The sequence below is a fragment of the Prionailurus viverrinus genome, chromosome B1, assembly GCF_022837055.1.
Source record: "Prionailurus viverrinus isolate Anna chromosome B1, UM_Priviv_1.0, whole genome shotgun sequence".
Lineage (NCBI taxonomy): Eukaryota > Metazoa > Chordata > Mammalia > Carnivora > Felidae > Prionailurus > Prionailurus viverrinus.
The window spans coordinates 42697426-42715890 of NC_062564.1; the positions used below are offsets into that span (position 1 = coordinate 42697426).

Genomic DNA, 18465 nt, shown 5'->3' on the forward strand with positions numbered 1-18465 from the left:
TTGCTATGAACTTCCATCTGAGAATTGCTTTTGTTGTATCCCATAAATTTTTGTGTGTTGTGCTTTTATTTAAATTTGTCTCAATATAGATTTTGATTTTTACTTTGGTTTCTTCTTTGACCAATTGGTTGTTCTGGAATGTGTTACTTAATTTTCACCTGGTTTTTACTTTCTAGTTTTTCTCCTATCATTGATTCCTATTTTCATAGCATTATGGTGGGAAAAGATACTTGGTATGATATTAAATCTTCACACATTTGCTACGGCTTATTTTGTGACCTAACATATAATCTATCCTGTTTAATATTCCACATGTGTTTGAGATGAATGTGTATTCTGCTGTTGTTGGATGGAATATCTGTATACACCTGTTAGATGCATTAGATCCAAAGTGTAGTTCAAGTCCAATCTTTTCTTGTTGATTTTCTATCTGGATGATCTATCCATTGCTGAAAACAGAGTATTGCAATACCTTACTATTATTGTATTGCCTATTTCTCCTTTCAAATGTGTTAATATTTGCTTTACATATCTAGGTGCTCCACTGTTAGGCGTATATAGATTTATAATTGTTATACCCTCTTGTTGAATTGGCCTCATCATCATTATGTAATAAAAACCCAATTAAACTAGACACAGACATTTTAATGGATATATAGATGGTAAATAAGCACATGAAAGAAACCACAATAAGGTATCATTACAACCCATTAAAAATTACTAAAAATAAAAGACTAATATAACAAGTATTGGTAAGGATTTAGAGCAACTGGGAATCATTTATTGCTAGTAAGCATCTGAAATGACACATTTTAGAAAACACTGTGAAAGTTTCTTATGTTAGCTGTTGCGACCGGCGCGACAAACACCGAGATCAGGGTCCTGAGGGCAGGGGAATGTAAGAAAAAAAGAGAGAGAGAAGAGAAGACAGTTTGGGAACAGGAGGGTCCCCTGGGCTGATGGCCCAAGTGACGACTTTATTGTTGTTGTACACAATCTTTTATATCCAGACTCTTATGGGTCAGGCCATTCTAAGAATAAACAGGTTTCACACAATCGCTGCCAACCAAAACATTTAGTTCTGTGTTTCTTGTGAATTTTCTAAACGGGTCACAACAAGACCTTGTTGATAAGATTGCTAGCAAAACACAATTCCCATGTTTGTTTCTATCTGACTCGGGGTAGAAAAGGGAGGTAGCATTACTGCCAACACCTGCAGACCACAGGCTTCAGGACTTAACTTTCTCAGCCTTGACAAGGCTTTCGTATGTCCTTGAAAGTAGGGGAATGGGAAGGGGAACCACAGGGTTGGCTGAGTCAACAGGGAACCGTTGCTCCACCCGGTCTCAGCCTGGCACCGGGGCCCGGCCTCCCACAATTAGCTATATATTAACCTTATGACCCAGCCTTTTCTTTTCTAGATATTTATCCAAGAAAATGTAAACAAATAGCTACACAAAAACTTGTTCATGAATGTTTATAGCAGTTTTTATTTGTAATAGGAAAAATAGTATACAACCTACTGCCCTTGAATACATGAATGCATAAACAATTGTGATATATCTATACAATGGAATATTACTCAACCGTAATTAGGAATGAAATATCGATATACATAACATAGATGAATCATTAAATGCTGAATGAAAGAAGTCAGACTAAAAAACACATATACTGTATGTTTGCATTCTTATATAATTTTAGAGAAGGTACACTAATCTATAGTGACAGAAAGCAGTCTACTGAGTGGCCGCCTGAGTATTCAGGGTGCTGGAGATACAAATCACGTATAAACGGACATAATAAAACTGTTGGAGGTTAAGGGTATGTTCAGTATTTTGATTGTGGTTTCAGGATTGTATTCACATGCCAAAACTCATTGAGTTCTAGATTTAAATGTGTGCAAATTGTACATCAATTACACTTAAATATACATATAAGAAAAGAAAAACAAAATCATCTCAAAATTTAATGCCATCTAGGTTTATATACTTAATATATTTATATATTTAAAATTTAATGCCATTTAGGTTTATATATGTTACTTCTTTTTTTTGTTGTTTCTCTTACTTTCTCTTATTTTCTTGAGTGTATACATTTAAGATTACACTTTTTATATTTAATATGCATGTTCAATATACATGTTTGTAGTTTTCCAAACATTTCCAAATGTTTATTTATTTATTTGAGAGAGATAGAGAGAGAGAGAGAGACCAGGGGAGGGGCAGAGAGAGAGAGAGGGAGACAGAGAATCTCAAGCAGGGGCTTTGATATGGGGCTTGAACTCATTTACCATGAGATCACGACCTCAGCTGAAGTCAGACCTTAACCAACTGAGCCACCCAGGTAACCCTTACTCTTTAGCTATCTTAATGAATTTAATTATGTTATAGGAAAGCCAGTTTATGTATTACCTGAAATACTACATGTTTATGATCTGACATAATGGCATATAATTCATCTCTCCAAGAATCTGTTAATTTTATCATTTCCATATCTTGGAAAAAAATAAAAGTCATTATAGGTCTAATTGCACTCTGTTCAACAATCCACAGTACCTGCTTCCATATAGCAACTCTTCAGCAACATTCTATTTTTTCCTCTACATTTACTATTAAAAATATATGTGAAATACAGGGAGAAAATACATATAAATCTCAAACTGCCTTCACATTGGCACCTTTATTCTTCTTGCCTCAATTTTTTAAATATCCTTTGTGTCTTTAATAATGCTTTCCTTTGTCATCCATTGAAAGTCATTGGTAAATTGCTATAGCATATGTCATGGCAGTATTCCACACTCTCCTCTCTTACCATTTAGCTCAAACTTTGTTTTCTCCCTTTGCATGTAACATAGTTTAATGAGCTGTATAGATGATTCATTAGGTAGTCCAACTGATATTTATTCAGCATGTGGTTATGGACTACTTACTATATGCTACACATTATTCTAGGCACAGTGAGAAAAATAGAAATAAAAAAATAAAGATATCCTTGCCCCATATAGCTTACATTCTAATTAAGAAAATATTACTATGATTACTCTATTTTGTGTCCCACAGTAGATAGTGCCTCTTAATATTTGAACTACTACTTTTATTACCCCTAAGTCTTATATCTTTTGGCATAATGTTTCTCCCTTCTTCATTTTTCAGAAAATGGCAATAGGTTATTAATTCAATGTTTTAATGATGTCTCTTTCAAAGTGTGATTTTGTTCTCTTTTTGCTTTCATATTTTATTTAATTAAAATTTTTTTTTTGAGAGAGAGCACACATGTACAGGTTTGTACATTCTGTCTCAAAAATTTTTTGGAGAGCGAGCACGCATGTACATGTACATTCTGTCTCTGTCTCTCTGTCTCTGTCTCCCCCTGCCCCTCCCCTGCAGGGGCAGGGGGAGACAGAGACAGAGAGACAGAGACAGAATGAGAGAGAGAATACAGAGAGAGAGAGAGAGAGAGAGAGATTCAAATTCAAGCAGCCTCCACACCCAGCCCTGAGCCCAATGCAGGCCTTGATCTCATGACTTTGGGATCATAATTTGAGCTGAAATCAAGAGTCAGACTGAGCCACCCAGGCGCCCCTCATATTTCATTTTCTAATCACTCCATCTTATCCACCTTCTACCTTGCTATGTTTCTTCCTTTCTAACTGGAACTTTCTGGCCCTGCCAAAATATAGGCTACCCTTTCTAATATCTGCAACTTCTCATCTCCCTTTCCCTCCTTTCTGCATGATGGGTCCTATCCCTGCTATTCTGACAGCTTCTAGCAAGTTCTGTTTATCTAACAGAAAAATGCAACACTTAGATCCCCCTTAAAGAAAGGATTTGCTACTGGAGGAAGGAGTGTGAGTAGCTGACAGCCTTGACCTCTTGGTTGCCTTAAGTTCTGTCTGGGCTTTTGAGCCAACTACATGACCTTTTGGGAGTGCGTCATTTCAATTACTGAACAAGCCACTGGTACAAAGCCCTAAGCTTCTTCTCCGTTAATGAGCAATCTTTGCTCTGGAGCTCCCTGGCTCTGGAGCAATCTTCTGGGTTGGCAGAAACTTTGCCAGGTCCTTATTATGGTCCTAGGTTCCCTTTCCCAATTCACTTCCCCTGTCTTTCACAGCTGTTAGTCCCTGAATAACCTTTTGCTCCTTAACTCTTCCTCAGGATCTGCTTCCTGGAGAGCACAATGGGGACGTTCATTACTACCCAAACAATAATTACGTTCTCAGTTCTCATTCTACCTAATCTCTGAGTAGCATTTAAAGTTTCTAATATTCCACTTAGAAATTCTATTTTATTTTATTAGTAGTCGTCATAATATCTTCTAATTCTTACTCACTTTAACCTTTGTTAGTTTCACTTTGAATCTAGATTCTTTTTCTCCTAATCCCCAAATCCTTTGTGTTGCCCAGGAGTCTACTTTGGACCTCCTTTTTCTTTCCACTCATTTGTCTTAAATGATCTTAGTCACTCTTTTGCTTCAAGTTCCTTTTTTATGCGTTCATAAATTGGTATATTTCAACTCAAACACTGGGGCATCAGACTCCAATTTCCAATGTCTATACCTGGCATTCCACAACTATCTCCAAGTCAACATCTGTAGCTGAATGCATTATCTTCCTATTCAAATCGCTGCTTTCAAACTTGGTGCCTCTTTCATTCCCAGTGACTTAGTCCTCTTAACAATGTCATCAACCTCCAGAATAAATTATTAAACACACTGACATTTCTTCCTAAATATCTCTCTGATCTTTCTACTACATATACTTCTCTTGCCTCTCTAATCCTGAGGATGTAGACGTCTTTGGTCTAAACCACAAAAACTTCTCCTTAGCGAACCTGTTGTTTCTAGTCCTCATCATTTCAAACCCACCACCCCCAACCCATTACAAGTTCTCATTCTTACACAAAAATCCATCACTGATTTGCCCTAAGATTCTTGGATAATTTTAAATTATGTAATTATTTAAGAACAAAATCCTATAATGCACTAATGTCCATATAAATCATTCACTCATCTGAATATGGCTCACATCATAAATGTCACAGCCACCTTTAAATTCACTTAGTATCTGTAGAGAAAACAAAATTATCTTAGCCATATTCCCAGAGAATTTTGAATATCCATGTAACAAAGAATTTTTCATTTCTAGCTGTGTACATTTCTAACATGTACATTTCATTTCTTGTATATGTTCAGTTTTCTGTTAGTTTCTGGGGTTCTTGAAAACATGTATCTTGTCATGTATATTTTCACGTCTGCCTGGTTCCAGGCTTGTAGTAAGCATGTAAAAAACAATTGTTGTATTAAATTCAAATAATTTGAATGTCTGTAAATTATACCAGTTAAAAATGAGCAGTCAATACCAACATTGGAAATACAGTAACAAATTTAAACAATAGAGGCGATTTCCCCTTTTGGTTACTTGACTGAACAACAGAGACTTTTAGTAGAACCATTTACAAGCTTTTAATTCTTACCATGCCTTAAGTGACATATATGTATATTAGACTTCAAAAATTTGATCATGTTGTAGACAATCAGGAAGAAATTTTAAGAGCACCATAATTAATCCTGATGTTAATTCCATCAATTTTCATGTGATTTGGCAAAAAAGATAAAAATACTAATTTTAAGGTATATAGAAATATTCAAATAAATGAATATGGCATACAACATGTATCACAACAAGACTAAATGATTAGGCTATAAACACTTTAGTAAAATACTCAGAATTGCTATTTTGAAGATAAATTTCTTCTGTTATCATTTGTTAATTGTAAGAATATTTTCTTGATAGGCACTAAAATTAGGTTTAGGAAAAGCATGAACATAGAATATATATTGTTAAAGTCTAGCCTTCTCCGTTTAAAAATTTTTTCTTTTAAAATCTGAGAAAACACAATCATTTAATTTTGTGGATAAATATTGCATGCAAGGATATGATCAGAAGTATCCCATGAAAGGACAACTCAAGAATTGGTTGGTGAAAATCCTTGTAAAATCAAAATTATGCAGGTCATCAACTTGCATATTAAGACAAAAAATTAAAGTTCTGTCAATGTCATACTGATGGGGAAAAAAGTTTACATTTAACCTTTTACTAGTTACATATTTTCCTAAGGACTCAAGTTCTACACCATGGAATAAATAATGGAAAAATAAAGTAATTCTTACAGGATCATTTAATAGTTGTACATTGTTTTTTTGTTTTTATTTTTGGTCTGATACTTAAATTGCTAACCCATGCCGAGGGATTAAAACACATACGTACGCTCATTTCATATTTAACTTTTTATTTAGTTTCCTTAAACAAAGAGTTTTCTAAGAAACAAATTTAGGATAGAAAAATCGATTTAATTATATTTTTTACATTTTTTTTTACGTGCGTGCACGTGTGTATATTTGTTTCTACCTAAGACTTAAATAGAACTCTGGCAGTAGCTACGGTTGAAACAGGCAACCGTCTGCTACTAACCATATTGTGAATTTCCATTTTGTTTTTCTTCACTACAGTAATTCAGCTATTATGCCAGAAAACGATCACGTGGACTATGGACACAGCCAAGCACTTCACCAGCAGACGGTCCATTTCCAGAGGAGAAAACTTTACTTTATGACTCTTACGTAATCCCTAAATGAGTTTCAAATGTCCGCATTTGGAAAATAAAGCCCAAACCCAAGCCCACGTGGGCACCGGTCAGGCTGCCATGTGCCTCCACAGCACAGAGGGCAGTGGGTGGGCGCCCGGGACTGCGGATGTGCTGGCGGGTCAGCAGAAGGGGCGGGGCGGGCTGACCAGCCACGTGCCCCTCCCCCCATCGCCCCGTCACCCCACGGCCCAGCCGCCCGCGCCGCCCCCACTCCCTGCAGGCCCGGAGCTCAGGGCCAAGCGCGCGAGCGGCCGCTATTCCGCAGCCAACCGCCATCACCGTGGCAAGGCCGGCAGGACGCGCAATGCTGCCTGTCCTACTGATCCTCTCAGGCCTGGGCCGGCTGACCTCCGCCGGCCATCGTGAGTGTAGGACCTGCTCCGTAGAGGGTCACCTGTCGCAGAGCCTGTGAGCGTGGCGGGCTCCAGAAGCTTGCTCCAGAACCCTGTGCCCGGCTTGGGGGAGCCCTGCGTCCTGTCAGAGCCCGCCTAGAGTTAGGATCCTGCGGGGCCTGCTGCTGGGAGGGCTCAGAACAGGCCTGGGACAGTTGTCCTCACGTGCCTGACCCTGCACTTGGAGGAGGGGGCGAGCAGCTTCTGGGAGGTGGGGTCCCCAGACCAGCTCTTCTTCACCTATTGGGGCGGAGGTCAGCAAATCCCAAAGTGTCTCTGGAAGGTGGTAGGGTCACGTCCCATTTCTAGGTAGCCTCTTCTGGAATGCACAAAGTCTGATTCCGTGGTGGGAGCGTACCTGCGTGTGTGTGTGTGTGTGTGTGTGTGTGTGTGTATGAGTTTGTGGAAGTTCAAAGAGTGATGTGAAGTGGCAGGACCAGTGAAGAATAAGGATGCTGGCAGGCACTGGGGAATGCTTACAGGTGTTTTCCTTACTGCAGATCCTGAAACATCACTTCTACAAATTACAGTGCCACGGAAGATAGAGACAAACACCGATGGTGAAGTTTCAGAAACGCATGTAATTAAGAAATCACTTCTTTTTTGAGTGCTTTATTTTTACTGGACTACGTGACCCAAATCAGCCCATGCATATATTCCTTTGAAATTTTGTGTTCTAACTGCTGTGTTAAAGTGTCATTTTGTCTGAATGAAAGCAAGTGTCTTGATTTTTCTTCATTTCCCAATGAACATTATGAAATATTTTTAAAACACAGACTCAGAAAAAAGTGCCCCAAATCCTTATCACACAAAATGTTATATACAGTCTACTGGACTTTTTGTCTACAAAATATGGACATTTAAATATTCTATATAAGTGAGGTCATGATAAAATTTATATTGTCATTTTAAAATGACAATATATAAAGAATGCCTATATTTGCTCATATATACATATATAAATCTTTGTTAAAATGCAAGTACTGTTATTTTTCATATGATTAAAATAAAGCATGTACATTGTCAAATCTAGGTAGCACAGAATGTTTTTTCAATGGTAAAGCTCTTAATATTAGCATGATTTTTATGAATAATTCATTAAGTATAATTTCTATGACATTTGTGTGACATATATATTATTTGTGCCATTTTTGTTTATTTATATTTTAAGTATTTAAATTCCAGGTAGTTAACATACAGTGTAATATTAGCTTCAGGTGTAAATTTAGTGATACAACACTCACATCCACCACCTGGTACTCATACAAGTACACTCCTTAGTCTCCATCACCAATTTACCCATCTCTCCCCTCCACCCCCTCTGATAACCATCAGTGTGTTCTCTATAATTAAGAGTCTGTTTCTTGGTTTTGCCCTTCTTTCTCTTTTTTCCTCCCAGTTTGCTCTTTTGTTTTTTTCTTAAATTCCACATATGAGTGAAATCATGTGGCATTTGTCTTTCTCTGACTGACCTGCTTATCTTAATACTCTCTAGCTCCATCCATGTCCTTGCAAATGGCAAGATTTCATTCTTTTTTATGGCTGAGTAATATTCCAGTGTGTGTGTGTGTGTGTGTGTGTGTGTGTGTGTGTGTGTGTCTGTATCACCTAATGCATTCATCATCAATGGACACTGGGGTGTTTCCATAATTTGACTATTGTAGACAATGTTGTTATAAACATTGGGGTACTTGTATCTCTTTGAAATAGTATTTTTGCATTCTTTGGGTAAATAACTAGTGGTGCATTTCCTGGATCATTGCGTAGTTCTAGTTTTAACTATTTGAGGAAACTCCATACTGTTTTACCACAGTGGCTGTACTAGTTTGCAGTCCTACCAACAGTGTAAGCGGGTTCCTCTGTCCACATCCTGGCCAACATATGTTGTTTCTTTAGCCAGTTAGCGGTTCTGACAGGTGTGAGGTGTTATCTCATTGTAGTTTTGATTTACATTTCCCTGATGATGAATGATGTTGAGCATCTTTTCATGTGTCTGTTAGCCATCTGGATGTCTTCTTTGGAGAAATGTTTATTTGTGTCTTCTACCCATTTTTAAATTGAATTGTTTGCTTTTTTGGTGTTGGGTTTAAGTTCTTGTTATGTTTTGGTTACTAACCCATTATTAGATATGTCATTTGCAATATCTTCTCTCATTCTGTATGTTGCCTTTTAGTTTTGTTGGTCTTCCTCATTGTGCAGAAGCTTTTAATTTTGATGAATTTAATTTTGTTTCCCTTGCCTCCAAAGATATATCTAGAAAGAACTTAGTCAAAGTTGAAAAAATCACTGCCTGTGCTCTCCTCTGGGATCTTTATGGTTTCAGGTCTCACATTTAGATCTTTAACACATTTTGAAATTATATTTGTGTATGGTGTAAGAAAGTGGTCCAGTTTTGTTCTTTTGCATATTGCCATCCAGTTTTCTCAGCATCATTCATTGAAGAGACTTTTTCCCATTGGATATTCTTTCCTATTGTGTTGAATATAAATTGGCCATATAATTGTGGGTTTATTTCTGGGTTTTCTATTCTGTTCCATTGATTGTGTGTCTGTTTTTGTGCCAGTACCATACTGTTTTGATCACTCTAATTTTGTAATATAACTTGAAGCCTGGAATTGTGATGCCTCCAGCTTTGCTTTTCTTTTTCAAGGTTGCTTTGGCTATTCGTGTTTTTTGTGGTCCATACAAATTTTAGGAATGTTCATTCTATATCTGTGAAAAATGTGATTGGTGTTTTGATAGAGATTACATTGAATGTGTATATTGCTTTGGGTAGTATAGACTATATTTAACTATATTTGTTCTTCTAATCCATGAGTATGAAATGTCTTTTCATTTCTTTGTGATGTTTTCAGTTTCTTTCATCAGTGTTTTATAGTTTTCAGGGTACAGGATTTTCACCTCTTCAGTTAGGTTTATTCGCAGTGTCTTATTGTTTTGGGTGCTAAATTTCATTTAAATTAATGGGATGGATTCTTAATTTCTCTTTCTGATGCTTCATTATTGGTATATAGAAATGCAACTGATTTCTCTACATTGATTTTGTATCTTGTGACTTTACTGAATTCATGTATGTGTCAGTTTTAGCAGTTTTTTGGTGGCATCTTGTAGGTTTTTCTATATAGATAATCATGTCATCTGCAAATAATGAAACATTTAGTTCTTCCTTGCCAATCTGGATGCCTCCTATTACTTTTTGTTGTGTGATTGCTGAGGCTGGGACTTCTAGTACTATGTTAAATAACAGTGGTGAGGGTGACATCCCTGTCTTGTTCCTGACCATAGAGGAAAAGCTCTGAGTTTTTCCCCCTTTGAGGATGATAATTAGCTGTGGGTTTGTCATATATGACCTTTATGATGTTGAGGTATGTTCCCTTTAAGTCTACTTTGTTGAGGGTTGTTATCATGAATACATATTGTACTTTGTCATATGCTTTTTCTGCATCTATTGAAATGATCATATGGTTCTAATACTTTGTTTTATTAATGTGGCATTTTATTAATCATGTTGACTGATTTGTGAATATTGTACCATCCTTACAGCGCAGAAATAAATCCCACGTGATTTTGGTGAATGATTAATGTTTTGTTGGATTTGGTTTGCTAGAATTTTATTGAGCATTTTTACATCCATGTTCATCAGAGATATTGGCCTATAATTCTCTTTTTAAGTTGAGTCTTTATCTGGATTTGGTATCTGGTTTTGGTATGAGCCAGGGTAATGCTGGCTCATAGAATGAATTTGGAAGTTTTTCTTCCTTCTCCATGTTTTGGAATAGTTTGAGAAGAATAGGTATTAACTCTTTTTAAATGTTTGGTATGATCTGCCTGCGAAGCCATCTGGTTTTTTTGTTGGGAGTGTTTTGTTTACTAATTCAATCTCTTTGCTTGTTATTGGTCTGTTAAAGTTTTCTGTTTCTTCCTGTTTCAGTTTTGGTAGTTAGATGTTTCTAGGAATTTATCCATTTCTTCCAGATTGTCCCAATTTGTTGACATACAAATTTTCATAGTACTCTTATAATTGTTTGTATTTCTGTGGTGTTGGTTATTATTTTTATAATCTCATTTCTATTTTTATTTACTTGGTTCTTTTCTCTTTTCTTTTGATAAGCCTGACTAGAAGTTTATCAATTTTAAAGAACCAGCTCTTGTTTTCATTGACCTATTGTTTTTTGTTTTTGTTTTTTTTTTAATTTCTGTATCATTTATTTCTGCTCTAATCTTTATTATTTCCTTCCTTCTGCTGGCTTTAGGCTTCATTTGCTATTCTTTTTCTAGCTCCATTAAGTGTAAGGTTAAGTTGTTTATTTGAGATTTTTCTTGCTTCCTGATGTAGGCCTGTATTGTCATGTACTTCCCTCCTAGGACCACTCTTGCTGCTCCTAAAGGTTTGGGATCATTGTATTTTCATTTTCATTTGTTTCCGTGTTTTTTTTTTTAATTTCTTCTTTGCTTTTCTGGTTGACTGATTCATTGTTTAGTAGCATATTCTTTAACTTCCATATATTTGTGCTCTTTCCACATTTTTCTTGTGGTTGACTTCTGGTCATAGTGTTGTGGTTAGAAAAGGCACATGATATGGTTTCAGGATTTTTGTATTCAGGCCTGATTTGTACCTAATATGAGATCTGTTCTGGAGAATGCTAACATGTGTATTTGAAAAGAATGTATATTCTGCTGTTTTAGGGAGTGTTCTGAATATATCTCTTCAGTCCCTCTCACCCAATGTGTCATTCAAAGCCATTATTTCCTTGTTGATTTTCTATTTAGATGATTTTCCCGTTGATGTAAGTGTGGTGTTAAAGTGTTCTACTATTATTGCATTATTATCAATTAGTTCCTCTATGTTTCTTACTGTTTTATGTATTTGGATGCCTTCATGTTGAGTGCATAAATATTTACAATTGTTATATCTTCTTGTTGGATTGTTTCCTTTATGATGATATAGTACCCTTCATTGTCTCATGTTACATTCTTTCTTTTAAAATCTAGTTTATCTGAGTAATGCTACTCAGCTTTTTTTTTGACATCCATTTGGGTGATAAATATTTCTCCACCCCCTTACTTTTCTTCTGCAGGTGTCTTTAGTCCTAATATTAGTCTCTTGAAAGCACCATATACATGGGTCTTGTTTTATTTTCCATTCTGACACCTATGTCTTCTGATTGCAGCAGTTAGTCCATTTGCATTCAGAGTAATTATTGATAGATATATATTTATTGCCATTTTATTACTTGTTTTGTGTTGTTTCTGGTGATTTCTCTGATCCTTGTCTTTGTCCCTTTTTGTCTCTCCTTTACACTCACAGAGTATCCTTTAATATTTCTGGCAGGGCTGGTTTAGTGGTCATGAATTCCTTGGGGTTTTGTTTGTCTGGGAAGCTCTTCATCTTTCCTTCTATTCTGAATGATAGCCTTGCTGGATCAAGTATTCTTGGCTGCAGATTTTTCCCATTTGGCACTTTGAATATATCATGCCACTCCCTTTAGGCTTGCCAAGTTTCTGTGGAGAGATCTCTAGCTAGCTTTATGGGTCTTCCCTTTTAAAATAAGGACTTATTTTGTCTTTCTACTTTTAATATTTTTTATCCCTATATTTAGCAAATCTATGGTGTGTCTTGGTGTTGGCTTGCTTTTGTTGATTTTTCTGGAAGTTATCTGTGCTTCCTGGATCTGAATATCTGTTTCCTTCCCCAGATTAGGGATGTTTTCAGTTATTATTTCTTCAAATAAATTTTCTTGCCCCCTTTCTCTTCTTCTGGGACTCATAGATAGCACAGAGAATTGTTGAGAAGGTGAATGAATGTCTATCTCAGTTTCTAAAGATAGTAAATTTGAACTGAATTAGTTTTTAGATATATGCACACTCATATTTTTAATTTTTGTAATTATTTATAGGTTTGATATAAGTCTGCAATCTTGATATTTGGTTTTCTTTTTTCTTTCCCAAATACATTTTTTTGACTCAGGTAGAAATACAATATCTGCTTATAGACTATATTTATAATCATGAAGTTATTTATGAATTAATTATGAATTAATAATTTAAATAAATTGCCAGAAATATTACTAGTCAAATGGTTTTAAGTTTTTGGACAATATTCAAGGAAAGATGATGTGCCTTTTTCGGAGACTAGAACACGAGAAGAACATAAGTTAATCCTTCAGATCACTTAATAATGCTTAAAATATTAATGTACCTTTGATAGAGATCAAATAAAGTATCAGAAAAGGAAATGATAGGTTCTTTCACTTAACTAAAATATTTAAAAAGTAAAAGTAGCAAATAATTGTAGAACTTTATGACCAAGTAGATTTTCTCTCTGTTGAAGGATGTGTGAATACTAGAAAACTTTATTAAATTAACCTACCACACTAGCATACTTCAAATATCAGTGAACATATCCAAAAGAACATCTCAGATAATTATTCCACATTCACACATACATATTCACCAAATACACATATAATACTCCTCTTTGGAGTAGAATAGCCTCAATGTGCTTAAATGGATCCAGGGAACAAGGACAGCACCAACCAAAGCCATTTATAACTAAATCATCCTTAATGTTTTACACATCACATCATTCCATTTTAGGATCAGACTAACACAGGAGTGTCTATTATTTCCATTTTATTCAGTAATTTAAAATATAAAAAATTAAGAAAATAAAAATTAAAAAAGTAGGGTTTAAATGGTAAGACAGAGACCAGCTATTACATGAACCATATTTTTGCTTCGAGTACCTTGGATATATGGTGATGTCCTTACCTATCTAATATCCAGAATGTAGAAGGCAAATTATACAGATTTATTCTCAACAATAGAAAGAGGAGAGCTACTAAAGAAGTAGTACTTAAATCAATTTGTTTTCCATTTAGTTTGCATCTAGACAATTACTGTTAACAATACCTATTGTGAAATAAATTATTTGAGAGGCATCTTTATGTTAGTACATCTCTGAAAATTGAAACTTGATTTTATCCTCAGAATGCATCTTTATGTTTTAAATGATTATGAAACATTTTTTAAAAAACATTTTTAAAAATCTGAAATATCAAAAGTAAGCTGATGCAACTATAATAATATCAGATGAAGAAGTACTTCTAGAGATAAAAGTTACCTTAATAATAACATGATTGATTTATCCTGAAGATACCACCATACTAAATGTGTTTGTACCTAACAACAGAGCTCCTAAGACAAAAAAACTAAGGCAAAAAAATGAGAAAGAAATATCACAAAATTTGGGGGAGATTTCAACACACCTATTTCAAGAGCTGTAGGGTTACAAAAGACTGAACACTATACAAGATTTAAAATGACTTATGCAGAAAACTGCAACCAGTGACAAAATTCATGTTTTTGCAAATGTGGGAAAATTTCTGGCATTAACCATATGTTATGCCGTGAAGAACGTGTTATGTTTTATGATGATGTCACAGATTGTATTCTTTGGGATGCAGTCTTTGAGAAAATTCCTGTGAAGGCAGTTTATTAGGGTATGCTCTTTTGATGAGCCTCTGTGGACAGGACAGGAGGAAGCAGGAATGGGGAGACAGAGACTCAACTGAGTCTCAGCAAAGTGTGAAGCTGGCCTGGTCCATCAGGATCTGGAGTTGGGCTTCTCATTAACTTGGAAATTGTGACTTGGTGTGACTTTTTAGCTGAGGCAAGTTCCTAAAGAGAACAGGGAGAAGACTGTGGGTAGCACTTCTGATAGCTTAGGGATGCTTCCTTTATTCTGAAAAGAGGACCTGTGTTGTATTCTTTCCCTCTTCTTTTCAGCTTCATTATTTTGCATAATTTTATCTTCTGTATCATTCATTCCTCTGCTGCTTCCATCCTTGTGGTCATTACATCTAGTTTGTTTTGAATCTCAGTTATTGCATTTTTCATTTTGGCCTGACTAGTTTTTAGGTCTTTTATCTCTGTGGTAAGGGACTCCCTGGTGTCTTCTCTGCTTTTCTCAAGCTCAGTGAGTATCTTTATGATTGTTGCTTTAAATTCTGGATCAAGCATATTGTTTATATCTGTTTTGATTAGATCCCTGGGTATGACCTTCTGTTGTTTCCTTTTGGGATGAAATCCTTTATCTTGGCATTTTGTCTAGGTCTTTGTCTTCTTCTGTGTGTTAGGATTTCTGTTATGTTTCTTGCTCCTAAAAGTAATGGCTTTATGAAGAAGAAGTTATATATTGTTCAGGGCCTGGCACTTCAGGAAGTGTCTCTGGTGTATGCTGTGTCCACTCTGCTGCTGTGTTTTGGCTGCTCTTTCCCTCACGTTAGTCCTTGGTAGACCTTCTCCTTGCCTACAGTGGGGAGTGTTTGGACCTTGGCCAGAATGGGGCAAGTTTTAACTAGGTGTGCTCTGGTCTGCTTATTGAAAGAGACCTGATACTATTTCCAAGAGCTGAAGCTTTGCATAACTCTGTGGTCAGTAGACATAGTGCATGCAGGGGTTTGGTGCTGGTATTCTGGGGGAAAGGCTCACTGCTCTTGGTCTCAGGCACAGTTGCCTGAGAAAAGCAGCATCTGTAGGGGGTTGGGGTGTAAGTGGTTTAGGCTGCCAGTGTTGGCATTGTACTGCTTACTTAAGTTTATGCAGAGGTGTGGGAGAGAATAATGGCTCTAGCCAGCTCCATCATCCCCGGAGAGGTTGAGTTTGTACCTGCTGCTGTCTGGAAAGCCCTCCCAGAAGGGTGAACAATCTCCCTTTGTGTGTCCCAGGCATCCCTCAGATTGCTGTCTTGACCCTGTTTGTGTCTGGGCCACCTGCCCCACCTGCAGCGTGGGGCACTTTGGGCTCTATCCCAGTCAGGCAGCTGAGTTGTAAAACTCCAAACTTTAGGGACCTGGCCTGGTGTGCACCTGTGCTGATCCTTTGGTGGGGGAGTCTCACTGCTTTCATACTGATGCAGGGTTGTCCCGGAAGGGCAGTCCCATAAAAGTGCAGGGGTGTGGAGTTTGGAGTAAAGCACAGCAAAGAGCAGGTGTCCAGGTTAGCTGCCCTCAGCAGGTGTCCCCACACCTATGCTGAAGGGCAGGGGAGGGCAATGGCACCCACCAGCTCTTTTGTCCCCAGAGAGGCAATGCCACCTGTCCCCGATGTGGTCCAAGAGGATGGAATTGTCTCTCTCAGTGCATCCTAGGGAGATCCTCAGATTGTCTGAATCTGGGCCATCTTCCCTCTTTCTCCACAGGAGCAAACTCTAAAACTCCAGTCTTTGAGCCTTGCTGGTTGTAAAAACTCAGGAAAATCCCCCTCTCATTTTTCCAGTCATTGGCTTTGGGAGAATTGTTTTCCTTGTATGATCCCCTATGTGCTCCTCTCTCTGTCTTTCTCTCTCTCTCCTCTCTCTATAACCAGGTTTCCCTCCCTTCTGTAGCACCTGCAATCCATTTTCCCAGAAACCAGGTCTCTGCATCTCCTACCTTCCACAATGTGGTCTCTTCTCTCCCTCTAGTTGTGCATTTTGGTCTGTCAGTTTTCAGATGGATATCTTGGGTAGTCAGAATGATTTGATACTTATCTGTGTTCAAATGATAAGGCAAACTTTGGATCTTCCTACTACTCTGCCATCTTAGCTCCCCACAACCTGTGTTATATTCTTTAATTTTTCATTTATTTGGGCTAGAAATTGCAAAGTAGAAAGAAGATAATTAAGGGTTGCCTGGATGGCTCAGTTGGTTAGGCATCCGACTTCAGCTCAGGTCATAATCTCACAATTTGTGGGTTCAAGCCCTGTGTCAGGCTCTGTGCCTGACTTCATATTCTGTGCCTCCCTCTAGCTCTCTGCCCCTCCCCCACTTGTGCTCTTTCTGTCTCAAAAATAAGTAAACATTAAAAAAAAAGATAAATTCACGTGTCTTCAAAGATTACCCAACATTCCTAAATGCACCCATTTCAAATTAAAATTTCATATGACAATAAATGCTAATGACCAATGCTCTTAGTTTTAAAATACATTTATCCTCCTTAATTTTAGTGAAATTTAATTATTCGTTCTGTCATACATGAAGAGATTGAAGAAAGATAGCAACATACATGTATATATAATTTTGAGACGTGTGTGATACCATCTATGTTTGTATGAAAGAGTACTTACATTTAAAAAAATTATGGCTTCTGACTTAAGAATTTTAAATTTCTATTAATTAATTTCTCTCTGAATACCTTGCTGTAGGTCATGTATGCCATCAAAATTGACAGGAAAACATATACTCTCCATCTTGAAATACAGTAAGTGGCCATTCTTCTTTTCATATACTTTTCAGTTTCTTCAAGTTTTAGAATCACTACCCTAAATTGAGCCTAAACAAGAGCATGACTATTATATTTAACATGTTACATCTTTGTGATTCAAGTCAGATTAGAATTTCAAGTCTTCATCTTGAGATTTTAAATTTAATTTTGGAGCCAAATTCTGATTTAACGATGTAAATATTAATGTGTAATTAGGTAAATTAAAATTACTCTATGTAACTCCTTGAAATATAACCACAATAGCAATAATTAAAGGAATAACTCTATTTGTCCCTGTTTAATTTTGTTCACCTTCATGTCATTTTATATATTTATGTGATTTTAAGCATTTAACTAAATATTATGCCATAATTTTTTCTTATCTTGGTATAATATATAATTTAATCTCTTAAATTTTCTGTTTCCCACTTTTGCTCTTTGAGGAAACCAGTATTAATAATCTTATGTGTATCTTTCCACAATTTTGTATTCTTTTTAAAAAATGTTTATTACTGGGGTGCCTGGGTGATTCAGTCAGTTAAGTGTCTGACTTCTGCTCAGGTCATGATCTCGGTTTGTGAGTTCGAGCCCCGCGTCGGGCTCTGTGCTGACAGCTCAGAGCCTGGAGCCTGCTTCAGATTCTGTTTCTCCCTCTCTCTCTGCCCCTCCCCCACTCACACTATGTCTCTCTCAAAAATTAATAAACATTTAAAAAATTTTTAAAATGTTTATTATTTTTGAGCAGGGTGTAGTGGCAAAGAGAGGGACCTGAAGCAGACTCTGTGCTGATAGTAGAGAGCCTGTTGCAGGCCTTAAACTCTTGAACTGTGAGATCATGATCCATGGCATCTAAGTCAGATGCTTATCCAACTGAGCCACCCAGGTGCCCTTCTACCATTTTCTATCTAAATTTCATCTTTCCCTTAAATAAAAATATAGAAACCTTTTTTTTTTAAGTTTGTTTTTACACAGTTGGAAATAGTTTTGCTGCTAGCAGGTCTTATTTAATAATGTTCATTTTCTGGCTCTATGTATATATTTTAACTCATTCTTTAATAGATAGCATTCTGTAGTATGTAATATTGACACATAAGTTATTTCAAGGAATTATCACTTAAGAGTACTGCCGTAAGCATCCTTGTATGTAAATTCTTATGTAATAGAGGTTTTCTTTTGTA

At 36.5% G+C, this 18465-nt stretch overlaps 1 protein-coding gene across 5 annotated transcripts in view; it reads left to right on the forward strand.

The window, feature by feature from the left end:
* Positions 1 to 6862: 6862 nt before the first annotated feature.
* The window catches only part of LOC125163894 (A disintegrin and metallopeptidase domain 3-like), a 119893-nt gene continuing 108290 nt past the window's right edge, over positions 6863 to 18465 (forward strand). For 3 of the 5 annotated variants that reach the window (XM_047856172.1, XM_047856171.1, XM_047856173.1), the window contains exons 1-3: positions 6883 to 7018; positions 7543 to 7622; positions 17229 to 17284. In XM_047856172.1, the coding sequence (XP_047712128.1) occupies positions 6955 to 7018; positions 7543 to 7622; positions 17229 to 17284 (200 nt within the window). In that variant the 5' untranslated portion in view covers positions 6883 to 6954. Of the gene's footprint in view, positions 7059 to 7542; positions 7623 to 17228; positions 17285 to 18465 lie in introns of all 5 variants that reach the window. The other 2 variants (XM_047856174.1, XM_047856175.1) reach the window with 2 other exon arrangements.